This window comes from Mus musculus, chromosome 8, assembly GCF_000001635.26.
Source record: "Mus musculus strain C57BL/6J chromosome 8, GRCm38.p6 C57BL/6J".
Lineage (NCBI taxonomy): Eukaryota > Metazoa > Chordata > Mammalia > Rodentia > Muridae > Mus > Mus musculus.
The window spans coordinates 123,354,725-123,370,684 of NC_000074.6; the positions used below are offsets into that span (position 1 = coordinate 123,354,725).

A 15,960-nucleotide genomic window follows, 5' to 3' on the forward strand; every position below is an offset into this window, starting at 1 on the left:
CGGGTTCTTCTAAAGTAGCCACTGCCCGCCCAGACCTCACTTTCAGCTCTGCAAGAGGGAGATCTGCTTACCTGCTGGCCTCTACCAGCCCCAGTTCCTTTGGAAAATGTGGTTCTAAAGATACTTGAGGAAGAGGCTATTCTTCCCTTGCAGAACCGCACAGGCAGGCCCATGGGCTCGGAGCTGTTGGGGATGGGTAGGTGAGGGAATCTCTTCAGGGCGTTTGCTGTCCTTGCCAGAGTCCTACTTCATCCTTTGGTAGTTCTAGGTCCTAAAAATGAACAGGTGCCACCTCTGAGAGTCAGGGTTCCCAGTCCCAGTGCCGAAGCCTGTGTAGAGGCTCCTGAGCTAGATTCCTCTAGGTCGTCCTGATTTCCATAACACAGTTAGGGCTTGACACCTTTTGACTGTATCCATTCTTTGTTGAAGACGTTGCTACTGCTTGAAGAGAGCCATTTTTTTTCCCTGTGAAGTAGGCTGTCCTGCTCCCTCCCCAACATTCTACTAATGATGGAGGTGGGCGGGGACTTGGCAGAGGTCAGGTGAGGCTCACTTCATTCTGTCTTGCTCAGGTAGATGCTCGTTTTTAAGTGAGTTGATGCTGATCTGTGAACCCACCTTGCCCTTTTCTGTGCTGGATCTCTCTTCCTGTAGCCTAAAGGGGTCATAGCTAGCTAGCATCCTGGCCCTCTGGAACCGGCATGGGCTCTAGGGGTGTTGGAGTAATGGAGTTTAGGCTTGAGCCCGTCGTTGATCCTCAACTTGTAACTACCACATAGCCAACCTTGAAAGGCTCTCTTGTCGGCTCCCAGGAGTCAGTGCACCGTGCCTGCCTCCCCTCTCCACTCCTCCCTGGCATCTTAGAGACACTCTTCTGACTATGTCCCTGTGGCTGTCCTCCATTCCCTTTGCCCCAGGAATCCCACACAATAGTGTGTCTCAAAGCAGTTTGGCAAGTAGCTTGGGGTGAAAGCCGGGGTAACTAGCTGGCTCTGTCCTTAGTGGATGGGAGCTTTTAAAGAGTAGATATTTCTCTGTAGTGAGGACTTAGTGAGAACAGATGCCCCTGGCTACTGTCTAGACCCAGAGCCACCAAGATAGTAAGTCCAGCATCTTCCCCCAAATTTCCATGAGTCCCTGGCATCTTCCCCAGACCCTCACCATGATGTTAGCACTTTATATCTGGACTGCTTCCTGGGTCCTGCTGGCAGCTCATCCTGTCATCTGATTGCCATCAATTCCACCCTTATTTGAAGACATAAGACACTTGCCACGCTACTCTGGGCTGGGGACTTAGAACAGCAGCCAAGGGAGCAGATACAGCTTTTGACACACTAGTATGTAGTGTGGGCTGTGCATAGAGAAGCAGCCACAAGCACACCAAGAGAATAGATGGGCTCACGGCTTGGCTAGGGTGTTCTGGGATGCTGGGTGAACTGAGATCTGGAGGGAAACAGGGGCGGGGGTGTTTCCTGTGCAGGACTGTGCCCCTCTGAGACATGTACATCAGATGGGAGCCTGTGCCATGTGGACACGAGGCTCTTTCCAGGCCCTGCTTAAGGGACGTGACCAGAGAGGAATTGAAAAGTCTCCTGTGCCATTCCAAAGCCAAGGGACAGTTTCCCAGATCTTTCCCAAGCCCCAGAACCTGGGTCGGGCACCTTCATGTGTCTTTTCTAGCTGGCCAAGTGGTAGATGCATGGTAGAGAAGTGCCTCCTGCTGGATGGGATTCGCAGGGCCCTGCTGTGTCCACCCTTCTGCCACTTCCACACTAACCAGCCATATGTATGGTCCCAGATGCTGAAGAAACTGGGGGAGGAGGAGCCACGGGAGAAGCCACTGGCCGAGCTCGACCACCTGGGACACACAGACTGGGTAAGACGCACACGCCTCCTGGCCTGGGACAGAGAGCACGGTACACCCAGAGGGGCTCGTGCTGGCAGGGCCATAAGTGCCAGGGCTGAGGCCGTTGTTGTTTCCTGGGTCAGGCCCGGCTGTGGGTCCAGCTCATGCGGGAGCTCCGTCACGGGGTAAAGCTGAAGAAGGTGCAGGAGAAGGAGTTCAACCCACTGCCCACCGAGTTCCAGCTCACCCCCTTCGAGATGCTGATGCAGGATATCCGTGCCAGGAACTATAAGCTGCGCAAGGTCATGGTGAGCCACAGCCCTGTCGCCCTCTCCAGGGGCCTACCCATTCCCCTCTGCAGGGTCTTGTCCTGCTGCCGTCTGCCGGTTGCCGCACCCTTCTCCCATTGCTTGCCACTCCTTGTCCCTTCGCTTGTGCTTGATCAGAGTTTAAATTAGGGCAGGAAGAAGATTCTTGGGGATCCGGAGGGGCCCTTAGAGCCAGTCACGTTTTTTTCCATTTTACACACATGCGCACAGCCTTATGTGCATTGGGACCAGTCTTAATATTTAATACAAAGAAGTTCGCTTCATTTTTTTCTAAGATTTATTTATTATATGTAAGTACACTGTAGCTGTCTTCAGACACACCAGAAGAGGGCATCAGATCTCATTATGGGTGGTTGTGAGCCACCATGTGGTTGCTGGGATTTGAACTCAGGACTATTGGAAGAGCAGTCACTGCTCTTAACCGCTGAACCATCTCTCCAGCCCAAAACATCCCATGAGATGGGCTCTTCAGCACTGTTTCCTGAAGAAGCTTTGGTTCCGGTAGTTCTGGCAGCTGAGTGTAGGGCTCATTAGGCCTTGAATGCTGTAGCCACTGCTGGGTGTGGCCCATGCATCTGCTATGCACCTGTTAGAGAAGAGCTGGGTCCCAGGGAGCGGAGGCCAAGGGAGGGAAGTTGGCTACGAAGCCCAGGCTGCAGTCAAAGCTGTGTGAGCCACCTTGGTCACCGTAGCACCAGCAGTTGGCCCTTGCGAGCTCAGCGTGGCCCTGCTCCTCCTGGCAGGTCGATGGGGACATCCCTCCCAGGGTGAAGAAGGACGCACATGAACTTATCCTGGACTTCATTCGTTCTCGGCCTCCACTGAAGCAGGTACCCGCTCCACACCTTCTCCTCTGGCTATTCTGGGGCCTGCTGCTCTCCCGGGACCAACCTAGGGGGGTGTCACCTGCTTTCTGAGGGATGCCATTGGGGGCTCTTTTGCCCGTTTGCTGGAAGGTTGGGCGTGTTCCTCAGCATAGGGCTTTTGGGTCTACGTCTTCTTCCTCTTGGGGAGACTTTTTGGCCTTTTACACCCCACACCACGTGTGCGCGAAGCTTCCTTGGGCAGTACTTCCTTCTGGGTTACTGAGAGGCAGCGCCCAGTCTCCCGCACTACTCCAGCGTTTCCCTAGAGCGGGGTGGGGGGGGGTGGCATATCACCACCTCCTTCTCCCCCCCACCCCCCACTTAGTGTGTCATGTTGGCGGCAGGTCTCAGAGAGACAACTTCGCCCTGTACCACAGAAGCAAAGAACACTGCACGAGAAGATCCTGGAGGAAATCAAGCAGGAGCGGAGGCTTCGTCCAGTCGGGGCCCAGCACTTGGGAGGCCGTGGTGAGCGGGGGCAGGGTGCATGATGGGAGAGAAGACATCCCTGTAGACCTGGCTAGGGCCACAGATCAAATCTTGGGATTGTTTTTAGCCCTCAGAGCTCCTTAAGTTTATTTTATTTTATTGTAATTTTTTTTTCTTATAAACCTGTGAAGACTTAACCTATAGAAGTGAAGCAATCTTGCACTCCGGGTGCTGATCTGACTTTTTGCCTTTGTGTGTTGTTATAATGGATGACAAATCTCGACACTTGAGAGGCAAATGAAGTGAAAGCCAAGTTTCTAAGTGATTGGCAGCCAGGTGTGTGTTCAGACATCTGAGACCTGGTCTTTCCTGCAAGATGAGGCTGGCGAGCTCAGCCCTGCTTCTTCGGGGCCTTTGGGAGGCTGGGTGGCTCTCCTCTCTAGGCCAGAGTTACCCGTTGTTAATGGATGGCCAGCCTTTGGGTCCCCCTTCTGAGTGGAGAATTAAACCAAGTGGTGCTCATTAAGCTGTCCATGCCAGAGGCCCCTGATCATCCACCCCGGCACCCCCACCTCTTCCTCCTGCTCACCGTCCATGTCTACTCCTGTCTTCCCTTAGCATCCACTGCCTTGCCCCTCCCCCCCAGTTCAACACCTATTCTTTTTATGTATTCTGAGAGGGGGTGGGGAGGTCTCTCGGTGTAACCCTGGGTGGACTGGAATGCTGTGTAGACGGGGCTGGCCTCAGACTCACAGAGATACCTACCACTGCCTCCTAAGTCCGCCACCACTCCCAGTTCAACATCTGTTCCTGCCCTGGCCTCCGTGTCCTCCCCACTTCCTCTCCACTCCTGCACAGGCCTCCTTGTCTTCCCTGGTCACTGTCCATGTGTACACTGGACCCTTGTCTTCCCTGATCACTGTCTATTCCTCCGCTGACTTCCACATCTTTCTCGTTTGTGGTCCACCCCTGCCCTGTGCCCCCTGTCTTTCTTGCCAGTCCTGCACTCTGGCTTTGTGCTCCATGCCCTCCCTGCCCCACATCCACCACTGCCCCAGCCTCCCTGCCTCTGCTGCTCCCATCCACCTGTGCTGACTCCCTCTCCACTCACCGTCCACCCCTGCCTTTTTTTTTTTCCTGCCTTCAGGGTTTGGTTCCCTGCCCTGCATCCTCAATGCCTGCTCTGGGGACATCAAGTCCACTTCCTGCATCAACCTGTCTGTCACCGATACTGGGAGCGGGAGTCAGCGCCCACGGCCCCGGGTCCTGCTCAAAGCCCCCACCCTTGCAGAGATGGAAGAAATGAACACGTCTGAGGTCAGAGAATAGAGATTCTTCAAAAGATCATGCTGACAGGGCCAGGAAAGGCTTAACAGGACAGGGTCTGTTCGGTCAGCTGAGTAGGCCTTCTCTAGCCATTGGGTGGCAGGTTGCCCCTTCCCTAACTTCCAGCTCAGAAGTACCCTGGATCAGAGGGCCAGAGCCCTCTGAACAGCACAACCACAAAGGCTAAAACTGGGAGTTGTTTTCTCCTCGTGGCCAGATGAGTAGCCTCAGATGACATGAGGAGCTGGTCCCAGGGAGGCTCCCTGGCCCCTAGGATGGCAGGGGACCTCAGTGCTGGCCATCTCCGAGGGCTCAGCCTCCTGCAGAGCTGCCTTCTCCAGGATTTTCTGGTCCAAAAGACCAGAGAGCTAGTGGTGTATAGAGAACCTAGGCCTCAGTGGGCTCAGTCAGTGCCCTGGATTCACTGCCTTGGTCCAAGGATGAGCAAGAGGACATGGAGACAGTGGTCAGAACTGGAGGCGGTGGTCGGGAGGGGTCAGTGGTGATGAGGGGGCAGCAGTCAGGAGGTGGCTCAGCCCAATGTGCTTTCAGGAAGAAGAGTCCCCATGTGGGGAGGTGGCACTGAAGCGGGACCGCTCTTTTTCGGAACACGACCTGGCCCAGCTTCGGAGCGAGATGGCATCTGGCCTTCAGTCAGCCGCTCAGCCCCCAGGAGGGACGGAGCCACCTCGGGCCAGAGCAGGTAGCATGCACTCCTGGAGGCCCAGCAGCCGAGACCAGGGTAAATACCGCCTTTACCAGTGCCTGCTTCTCTCACGTTCACTCCACGGACTTTGTGTTGCAGCCTGGGTCTCACGACTTCTGTGAGGAGGCAACTACCGAAGGCATGGAGCTGTGCCCTTCAGGGAGAGGGCACGGCCCGTCTCCACCTAAAGCAGGCACACTTGCTTTCCCTTTGAGACTAACCAGCCCGTATTCATTGCGAAACATTTTCTAAAGCACTTGAACCCTTGGGGGAGAGATGGCTTTCCTACTGAGGCACAGTCACCAGCCCCTGTCCCCACCAGAGGGCTTAAGCTAGAAGCAGAGGCGCTGGCCCGGTTGCACGGGGGTTAGTCCTGTCAGTTAGTGGCTGGACTCGCCCGGAGTGTTAGAAATGGAGTCCCGAGAACATGACCAACCAACCCAGAGGATTTTAGCACGGCCACAAGTTTCAGTTTAGTAGAAGTGTGCGTAGCCGTATCAAGTCAGGCAGGGACACCCAGTGAGTCACTTTCATCTCTAAAGGAGTCCCGTGTCTCCGGGAGGTTAGAGCTCAGCCTCATGCTCTCACATGACAGAGTTCAGCCACCGTTGATCAGCAGAACCCAGTGTTCATTCAGCACCCCGTGCAACTTGCCGCACATATTTTGACACCAGGAAGTGAAAACTCTGGAGGAATGCGAGTTTTTTCATGTGGCTTCCGTACAAAATTTTAAGATTAATTTTAAAAGCTTTTTTTATCTTATATGTATGGGTGTTTCACTAGTATGTCTGTGTACCGTGTGTATGTATGTGTGTATATGTATGGTGCCTGGTACCTGCTGAGGTCAGAGGAGGGTGTTGGATCTCCTGGATCCAACACCATGTTGTGATTCACCATGTAGGTGTTGGGAACTGAACCCTGGCCCTCCGCAAGAACCGCTGAGCCAACTCTCCAGCTCTCCGCTTGACTTTTAGCCTGCTGGCCATCCCCACTGAGACGCGCACGCTGTCGTTCTCTCTCCAGGTTTCTGTCCTGTGAGCGGCCAGTCCCAGCCTCTCCCCAGCTCTGCCTTGCCCAGTAGCTTGAGCTCAGTGGATGGACCTGAGGCGGCTTCACCAGATACCAGACACCTGTGGCTGGTAAGTGACAGGGCAGGTTGCCCGGGTGGCCTCTTCAGCATCAACTTCATCCTTTCTTTGTGCTCAGGAGGAGGAGATAGATGTGCAGCATCCCTCCCATGTGGCTGGGTTCCTCAGGGTCTGGTCCCTGATGCTGGTGAGATTGTTCTTTGCTGCCACTTGCTGGTACACATTGGTACTGCAGCCCCAACTGCAGAGACTTGGCTTTCAGATGGACAATAAGTGGGATCAGGATAGACAATGAACCCTGAACTCTTGGACTTGGGGTCAGAACAGTCTTTCAGGGAGTGTGCTGTTGGCTGGGACTTTGACATGCTGGGTCCCGTGAGTTTTGTGTTGTTTGTATGAAGAACTAATAGTTACTACTGCCCGAACGAGGTAACAGGTAAACAACCAGAAGAGAGCATCAGATCTTGTTACAGGTGGTTGTGAGCCACCATGTGATTGCTGGGATTTGAACTCAGGACCTTCTGGAAGAGCAGTCAGTGCTCTTACCCGCTGAGCCATCTCACCCCAGCCATAAATACCACGAGAAAGAAGCTGGGAGTCCTGATGCCTCGCATGGGGTGGGGCATGAGAAACTCCTGGTGCTGTTCCAGGACTAACAAGCCCTGTGCAGGGTTACCCACTGCACATCCGAGGAAAAACATCCAATTTCCTCCCTTGTGGCACTCTGTGTGCCGGTCCCCACCCTACCTCCGTGAACAACAGCTAGCATTTTGAGTTGTGTGTGCCATGTTGAGAACTGTATGTTATATTGCCTCAAGGGAGCTGAAACAACCCCATTTTACAGAAAAAGTAGGCTTAGAAGATCTACTGATGAGGGGCTGGAGAGATGGCTCAGTGGTTAAGAGCACCGACTGCTCTTCTGAAGGTCCTGAGTTCAATCCCAGCAACCACATAGTGGCTCACAACCATCCGTAATGAGACCTGACACCCTCTTCTGGTGTGTCTGGAGACAGCTACAGTGTACTTAGATATAATAATAAATAAATCTTAAAAAAAAATCTACTGATGAGATTTACGTTAAACCAGATAACTCATTCACTCATAATACTGAGTTAGGGCAGATGGCCTGCCTGGGTCCAGAAGAGCACACTCAGAGTCAGGCAGGCAGAACATACCCAGGGCTCCCAGGGTCAGCACAGATCAAGGGAGAGGAGGATTGAAAGATTAAATGATGGGGCTGGAGAGATGGCTCAGCAGTTAAGAGCACTGACTGCTCTTCCAAAGGTCCTGAGTTCAATTCCCAGCAACCACATGGTGGCTCACAACCATCTGTAATGTGGTCTGGTGCCCTCTTCTGGTGTGTCTGAAGACAGCTACAGAACTCATATACATAAAATAAATCTTTTTTAAAAAAGAAAGAAAGAAAAGGAAGGAAGATTCAGTGATGAAGGCCTCCCGAGAGAAAGGTGGAGTGTGTATTTCCCAGCGGGATGGAGCTTCAGTATGGATGGGGTCAATGAGGACAAGGATGGAGTCCTGGGGACGTGGGATTGGAGAACCTTATGCAGTAGCAGGGCCTCCTTGAGGCAGATCCAGCCCCCAGCAGTGAATGAGCTGATACCATGCTTTAGTAAGGACTGAGACCAGGTTAACTGGGGGGTCCCCAGGGCGTTGAGCAAGCAGGACCCTACCCCTCGCCCACAGGAGTTCAGCCACCCTGTGGAGAGCCTGGCTCTGACTGTGGAAGAGGTGGTGGACGTGCGCAGGGTGCTGGTGAAGGCGGAGATGGAGAGGTTTCTGCAGGACAAGGAGCTCTTCAGCAGCCTGAAGAGGGGGAAGGTAAGACTCGGATGCCCTTGGTGCAGGGCAGGGACCGTCCTGAACCACGGAGAGTCTCCCGAGTCTTACTTGGTGCTTGGGTAGAAACCCCAAGGCAGTTACATGTTGGGACTGGGCCTGGCTCCTGGGGTTTCACACAGCCGTGCTCTCACCTGGCCTCTCCCTACAGATTTGCTGTTGCTGCCGAGCCAAGTTTCCCCTGTTTTCCTGGCCACCCACCTGTCTCTTCTGCAAGAGGTGAGCTTCTGTCAGCAGACGGTCTAACCAGGGCATGATCCACCACATCCAGCCGATTCAGTGTTTTCTTCTCTCTGCCTCTGTCTCTGTCTGTGTCTCTGTCTCTCTCTGAGACAGGGTCTTACTGTGTACCCCAGACTGGCCTCAAACATGATCTGCCTGCTTCAGTTTCTTGAGTCTCAGGGACTATAGGTGAGTGCCACCATGCCTCATTTAGGTTACATTTATTTTGATTTGTTGGCTTGGTTTTGTTTGTTTGTTTTGTTTTGTTTTGAGACTGTTTCACTATGTAGCCTTGGCTGGCCTAAAATTCACTATGTAGACCAGGGTAGGAACCCATAGAGGTCTGCCTGCTTTTGCCTCCAAAGAACTGGGATTAAAGGCCCGTGCCACCAAGTCTGGCTTAGGTTAGATTAGTGAAGGGACATCCATGTTTAGCCAAAATGGGGTAACAGCCACTTTCTAGTTGAAACAGGCCCAAAGAATTAAACAAAGAGTATAAAACAATAGGCTTTAAGACTGGGTATCAGGTTAACAGTAAGAAGCTGACAGCGAGCTTGTGCCAGCCTGGGGATGTTTGCCTTCATCAGCTGGACCTGGGGTAGGAGCTAGGGCAGCTGGAGATCTTAGAAAAGGAGAGGGAGAGGAGAGAGCAGCACAGAGAAACCTGGAGATCTGCCTCTGAGATGTACGTGTGCACAGAGCAGTCACATGCTCGTAATCCCAGTATTCCAAACACTGAAACAGGGGGATCATGAATTTGAAGCTGGCCTGAAGAAAAATAATACTTATTTAATAACTCCACTACTTCAAAAGAAAGCAAAAAAATGAAAAAAAGGAACAAATATATGTGTAAAAAATAGCAAGATGATAAACATAAACACAATTCTGTCCAACTACTACATCAACTGTAAATGGCCTAAATAACCCAATTAAAATGTAGACTATGCTGGCATAGCTAACCTGCCACTGTCAACTTGCTGTGGAAGAGAGCTATGAATGTAACCCAACACACAAAAAAATTTACATTATAAAGTAGAGCTTTTGTTGTTTTAACTGAAGTGTAAACTTTGTAGATGGCCATGTCAATAGGTTGGACATGGGACCTGGAGAGATGTGTCAATGGTTAAGAGCTCACACTGCTTTTGCAGAGGATCTGGGTTTGATGCCTGGCTCTCACAAGGCCACTATCAACTGTCCCAGGGCATCACGTGACCTCTGCAATCACTGCATGTTGTGCACAGACATACACGCAGGCAGACACCCATAAAATATCATAAAATAAAAATAAAGGTTAACATTTTTTTTAAAGTTTGGACATGCCTGAGTTGTACACTTCTGAGTTTGAGTAAAAAAGCAAGACCCAGAGCTAAGATACAGTGGCTCATAACTGGAACCCTGGAACTCAGGAATCTGGGACAGGAAAACTGACAAGAATCTGAGACCAAATCCTGTCTCCAAAAAAACCAAAGACAATGAAGAAAGTAGATTTTAGAGCCAAGACTATTTCCAGTGATAAAGCAGTTCGTCCCCTAAGAAAGAATCACAATCTATATCATTAATAATCATAACAGATTCCAGGTACAAGCAGCGAAAATTATGCCACCTCAAGGAAAACTGAGTGCTCGTTCACATTTAGTGATCTCAGCACTTCTCACTCAAAGATCAATAAAACCAATAGACAGAAACGGAAGGAAACAGGAGACCTGGACAGCGGGTGCTTGAAAACGTTCCACCCGACAGCGCTGAGTGCACACTTTTTGTGGACTGTACGTGGGGCGTTTACCAAGGTTATTATCTTGGGCCACGAAGTGTGTGTCAGTATTTAGTTCAAGCTGAGCATGGTGACACACACCTGGAGCCTGAGCACTTGGGAGATGGAGGAGGGAGGATCAGGGATTCAAGGTCACTCTTGGCTGTACTTTTGAGTTTGAGGCCTCCAAGCTTGAGACGCTGTCTTTTTAAAGGGTAAGCAGGGGTGCTGGAGAGATGACTGGGCAGTTAAGAGTACTTGCTGCTCTTAAAGGACCCTGGTTTGAATCCCAGTACCCACACGGTGGCTCACAACCCTTCAGAACTCCAGTTCCAAGGGATCTGGTGGCCTTCTTCTGACCTCTACAGACACCATGCAAACATGCGATACACATACATACATGTAGGCAAAACACTCATACACATACAATTAAATAAATAAATCTTTAAAGCTTACAGCTGGGTGGTGGTGGTTCACACCTTAAACCCCAGCACTAGGGAGGCAGAGGCAGCGGATCCCTGAGTTCGAGGCCAGCCTGGTCTACAGAGTGAGTTCAGGACAGCCAGGGATACACAGAGAAACCCAGTCTCGAAAAACTGGGGGGAAAACAAAACCCCAAACCCCAAACCCTGCAATACTCAATTCATACAAAATATGTTCTGTGACTACAATGAAATTAAATTAGGTTAACCCAGGGATTTCCCCTCCCGCATCTTCAGTCTGGATATTTAACCTAGGGTGAGGGCTTTATGCATGGTAGACAAGCACTCTCTTGAGCCACACTCCCAGCCCCAACCTAGGGATTTATTGATGGGAAAGTAATTATAGGGCGTCCTTCCCAAGGACCATGGTCCATTGTTTTGAAAAGGAATTTTGACAACCTTCATTAATATGGAGAAGAGCCCAGGGTACATTTATAGAATAGTTTCTTTGTATCTCATTGTAATGAATCACATATGTTTTATTGGTATATACCTAAAGCAGTCTGAAGGCTGGATCTTACAGAATGGTTATCTAAATTTAGGGTTGACTTTTTTTTAAAGATTTATTTATCTATTATATCTAAGTACACTGTAGCTGTCCTCAGATACTCCAGAAGAGGGCATCAGATTTCATTACGGATGGTTGTGAGCCACCATGTGGTTGCTGGGATTTGAACTCAGGACCTTCAGAAGAGCAGTTGGCGCTCTTAACCGCTGAGCCATCTCGCCAGCCCCTAGGGTTGACTTTTTACAAGAAGGAATTTGTTATCTTTTTAATGAGGAACAGGGCCTTGCTATGTAGCTCAGGATAGCCTCGAACTCACAACCCTCAGTGCTGGAATCAGAGGTCTGTGTCACCGCGCCTTGCAGGCATTTACTTCAGAAGTTGAATATGGGACTTTTTAAAAAATACTAATTGCTGTATAAAATTGGACATTGTACTTGAAGCCTTTCTACTTAGATGGTGCTTCTATGGTGAAAGGCGCCAGAAATACTTGAGGCCAGAGAGTCCCGAGAGGGATGAGGGGCAGAGGGTAATGAATATCCCCAGGGAGATGAAAGGACGTGGGGTAAGATGAAAGGGAAGTGCCGGTGCCTGGGCTCTGGCTGAAGTGATGGTGGCTGACTCGGACATGAGGGGAGGATGAGGAGGTTTCTCCTCCCCATACTTCCTTACCACTGACATAGTTTTTTTCTCTATTCCTTCCAGAGCTGTGTGCACTTCCTGTAGCGTAAAGGTGAGGATTTGGGGGAACCTTTCTGGTCTTGGTGAGGTAGGATGGGACACCAATTGGATGTGTTGGGCAACCCCCGCCCCCTGTCCCACGAGGCCCTTCATCCAGTCCCTTCTAAGAAGGAATCCGCTCTTATTCTTTTCCAAGACTGCAACTAGTGTGCTGGCTTGTTTTGATTGTAAGATAGTCTCTCATAAAGTCTGGGGTGACCTTAAACTCTCTCGACTTTGAACTTCAGCTCCTCTTGTCTCTGCCTCCTGACTGCTGTATTTCAGGCAGGAACCACACACCTGCCCCAAGACTGTATAGGTGTGTGTGTGTCTATGTGTGTGTGTGTGTCTAAGTGTGTGTGTGTCTATGTGTGTGTGTGTGTCTAAGTGTGTTTGTGTCTATGTGTGTGTGTGGTGTGTGTGTGTGTGTGTGTGTGTATGTGTGTCTATGTGTGTGTCTGTGTGTGTCTGTGTGTGTCTGTGTGTGTCTATGTGTGTGTGTGTATGTATGTGTGTGTGTGTGTGTGTGTGTGTGTGTGTGTGTGTGTGTGTGTCTTTTAGGCAGGGTCTCACTATATAACCCTGGATGAGCTGAAACTCACTATGCCTGGCCAAGACTACAAATTTTTAAAACCTTTAATCTTAAAACCTTCAAAGGTAGTATTTTATTTTATTCTATTTTAGATTTTTGAGACAAGGTCTTCCTGTTTATAGCACTGACTGGCTTGGAACTGGCCATGTAGACCAAGCTAGCTTTGAACTCAGAAATCTGCCTGCCTCTGCCTCTTGAGTGCTGGGATTATAGGTGTGCGCCACCTTGCCCAGTCCTCGTAAGTAGTCTTAAAATCACTACGGTGCCAGAGAGACGCTCACAGAGTAAAGTGCGTGCTGCTGAGACAGAGGGCCTGGATTTGGCTCTCAGAACTTACATGACAGCTAACAAGTTTGCAACTCCGGTTCCAGAAGATCCGACACCCTCTTCTGTCTTCCAAGGACACTGCATGTACATAGTGCATAACAGGCAGAACCCACATATGCAGAAAGGAAAAACAAATAAGCAAAAACATTAAGCATCATGCGAGTAGGCTGGAGGCACGGTTTTTCTCTCCCCTTCTAAAAATTCTTCAATAAGACCAGGCTGCATTTAGGTCCATGCCTCTGCGCAGAGGTAATGGACAGAGACCCCTGGAAGTGTACCGACCGCTGTGCCGCAGCTTAGAAAGAGGAACCGACTTCTGCAAAGTCTTTATTTTTTTTTAAATGTTTTCTTTTTTTTTTCTTTTTAATTTTATTTATTTAATGTCTGAGTGCTCTGCTGCATATACATCCGCCTGCCTGAAGAGGGCGTCAGATCCCTCTATAGATGGTTGTGAGCCACCATGTGCTTGCTGGGAATTGAACGCAGGACCCCTGGAAGAATAGCTGTTGAGCCATCTCGCCATCCGTCTTTATATATGTCCCTGGACTACAGGAACACATCATCCTTGTCATGTGAAATAATGATTGCATTCAGAACTGAAAATCACACCCTTTGTGGTATAAAAAGATACAGTTCCAAATTTATATACATACATACATATATATATATATGTGTGTGTATATATATATATAATGTGTGTATGTTATGTGTATATATATGTGTGTATACATATACATATACAGTTCTTGACCCTAAGAAAGTTACAGTTTGGATAAGCAGGAAATGTATTGGTGCTAGATCTTCACTTAAGAATATAGGGGCAGCCCTCTGAGCCTCTAGTCCCCAGGGGTGGGAGGATGGCGTGCCTGGAGGCTGCTGAGGAACTTAGTCCCTTCCTTGTGTCGCAGATGAAGATGCCTTCCAAGAAGTATGGACACATCCCTGTCTACACACTTGGCTTTGAGAGTCTTCAGAGGGTGCCAACTACCAAAGCCACGCCAACACTGAGGAGAGATGCCTTCCAGTATGTTCTGTTGCTGGTATCCTGTGGTAGTGAAGGGTTGAAAGTAACTGGGAAACTGGGGCCCGTTCCCACAGACCTGTGCAGATCAAGCCAAGTAACACTAGCTCCAGAGGCTGCGATGGAGGAAACTGAGTTTGGGTGGTTGGGGGCCATCTGGGCTCGGGACCTCAATGCCCACAGAGGAAGGGCCTTTGTAGGGATGAACATTGATTGCTGGGTGGATGAGGAAGGAGAGAAGGAGGAGGAAGGTGAGGGGTGGCGTGGACATGAAAAGCAAGGTTTGAGATTCAGAAGTGGCAGGACAAGGCCTCTGGGAGATCCTAGCCCCGGTAGGGTTCTCTCCTCTCATGGTTCTTTCCTGGCATCTCTGCATTCTAGATCCCTGCAGGGACCAAAGTGGCGGAGCGTGGAGGAGGAGTTCCCCCACATCTATGCCCACGGCTGTGTCCTAAAGGATGTCTGCAGTGACTGCACCAGCTTTGTGGCTGATGTCGTGTGCTCCAGCCGCAAGAGCGTGGATGTCCTCAATGCCACTCCACGACGAAGCCGTCAGACCCAGTCCCTCTATATCCCCAACACCAGGACTCTCAACTTCCAATGACTGTTGTGATGGCCTCCCCACACCCCATCCTGGAACACAGCTGCCATCAGCCCCCCCACCCTTGCGCATGTACATATATACATATATAGATACATTTATAATATATATATGGCCTATATTTATATACATTGTCTCTTTCCCTACAGTTCATTCAGGGCCAACCTTCCTCCAGGACTTTCCCTCCTCCTTTCCTCTCAGGACTCCTTGGGAAGCCTGGGAGGGGTTGGGGAATGGATCTCAGAGCTCAGCTTCCCTGCCTGCCCCATGCCCTGGTTCTCTTCAGCAGTGAGTGTGTGGCAGCTTCTCTTCCCTGGGTAGACAGAACGCCTTGGTTCCTCAGTGAACCAGAGGACCAGGTCTACCTCTGAGTATGTGGGATTCTGCTGGGAAGAAGCCCAGGTGCTCCCAGGTCAAGCTTGCTCTTGGGTCTCTTGCTAGCGCTCGCTATGTGGCTTCTCCTAGGGAGATATGAACGAGCATCCAGATACGGCACTGACAGACCTAAGGAATGATTCCACTCACGTCAGCTTGACCAATCAATGAGTTTACTGAGCTTACTGTAATACAGCGAGGGGTTACTGACAGGAACATAAGTGACTCTCAGGTAAACGCATCACCGAGAAGCCCCACCCCAACATGGGTTGTCACCCATGAAAACTGCATCCCTGTAGTTCACACCCCCAGCCAATTTTCTACTTCCTATACCAAGACCACGGTGCAGCTGGGGAGGGGAAGGGGGTGGCTGGAATCTCCTGTGAGGGCTTGGTGACTTGCTTCCTATCAGGGAAAGTCAGTAAACCTACAACCATTGCCATAAGCTTGCATATCATGTTATTTCACTGCCATGGTTGCAGGCAATGCTTTCTGAAGGTTAGCACGGCTGCTCTGCCAAATGATGGTGATATCATGCTCATTAAGCCCAGAGGCAGTCCCGACACCTGGACTCAGGATGGGCCTGGGCTAAGCTCCCTGCCTGCTTACATGCACCCAGCAGAGGAGGGGGTCTCTCATCACTCCACTTTACAGATTAGGAAAGAAAAGCTCAGTAAGGTAGAGATTGATTGCTTATCTCAGAACATGCCAGAACTCCAACGGAAGCCTGCTAACTGAGCCCTGCTGGCTGACTCCAGCCTCCACCAGCTTGCTCAGACTAGAAGAGGCACCAAGGGCACAGGACTGTGACAGATGGACCTGTGCAAGTTATCTTTGAAATTGGAACACCCAGTAAAAGAGGCTAGCTCCTGGCACCCATTCATCTGAGCACCTCACAGACCACCTTTGTATTTTGAC

At 50.4% G+C, this 15,960-nt stretch overlaps 1 protein-coding gene across 1 annotated transcript in view; it reads left to right on the forward strand.

The window, feature by feature from the left end:
* Positions 1 to 14,794, forward strand: part of Spire2 (spire type actin nucleation factor 2) — a 36,806-nt gene extending 22,012 nt beyond the window's left edge. Inside the window, exons 4-15 of the mRNA NM_172287.2 lie at positions 1,799 to 1,876; positions 1,990 to 2,154; positions 2,919 to 3,005; positions 3,386 to 3,509; positions 4,618 to 4,787; positions 5,349 to 5,538; positions 6,526 to 6,641; positions 8,295 to 8,429; positions 8,599 to 8,666; positions 12,112 to 12,139; positions 13,954 to 14,069; positions 14,448 to 14,794. Of these exons, the coding sequence (NP_758491.1) occupies positions 1,799 to 1,876; positions 1,990 to 2,154; positions 2,919 to 3,005; positions 3,386 to 3,509; positions 4,618 to 4,787; positions 5,349 to 5,538; positions 6,526 to 6,641; positions 8,295 to 8,429; positions 8,599 to 8,666; positions 12,112 to 12,139; positions 13,954 to 14,069; positions 14,448 to 14,670 (1,500 nt within the window). The 3' untranslated portion in view covers positions 14,671 to 14,794. The remainder of the gene's footprint in view (positions 1 to 1,798; positions 1,877 to 1,989; positions 2,155 to 2,918; positions 3,006 to 3,385; positions 3,510 to 4,617; positions 4,788 to 5,348; positions 5,539 to 6,525; positions 6,642 to 8,294; positions 8,430 to 8,598; positions 8,667 to 12,111; positions 12,140 to 13,953; positions 14,070 to 14,447) is intronic.
* The last annotated feature ends 1,166 nt before the right edge of the window (positions 14,795 to 15,960 follow it).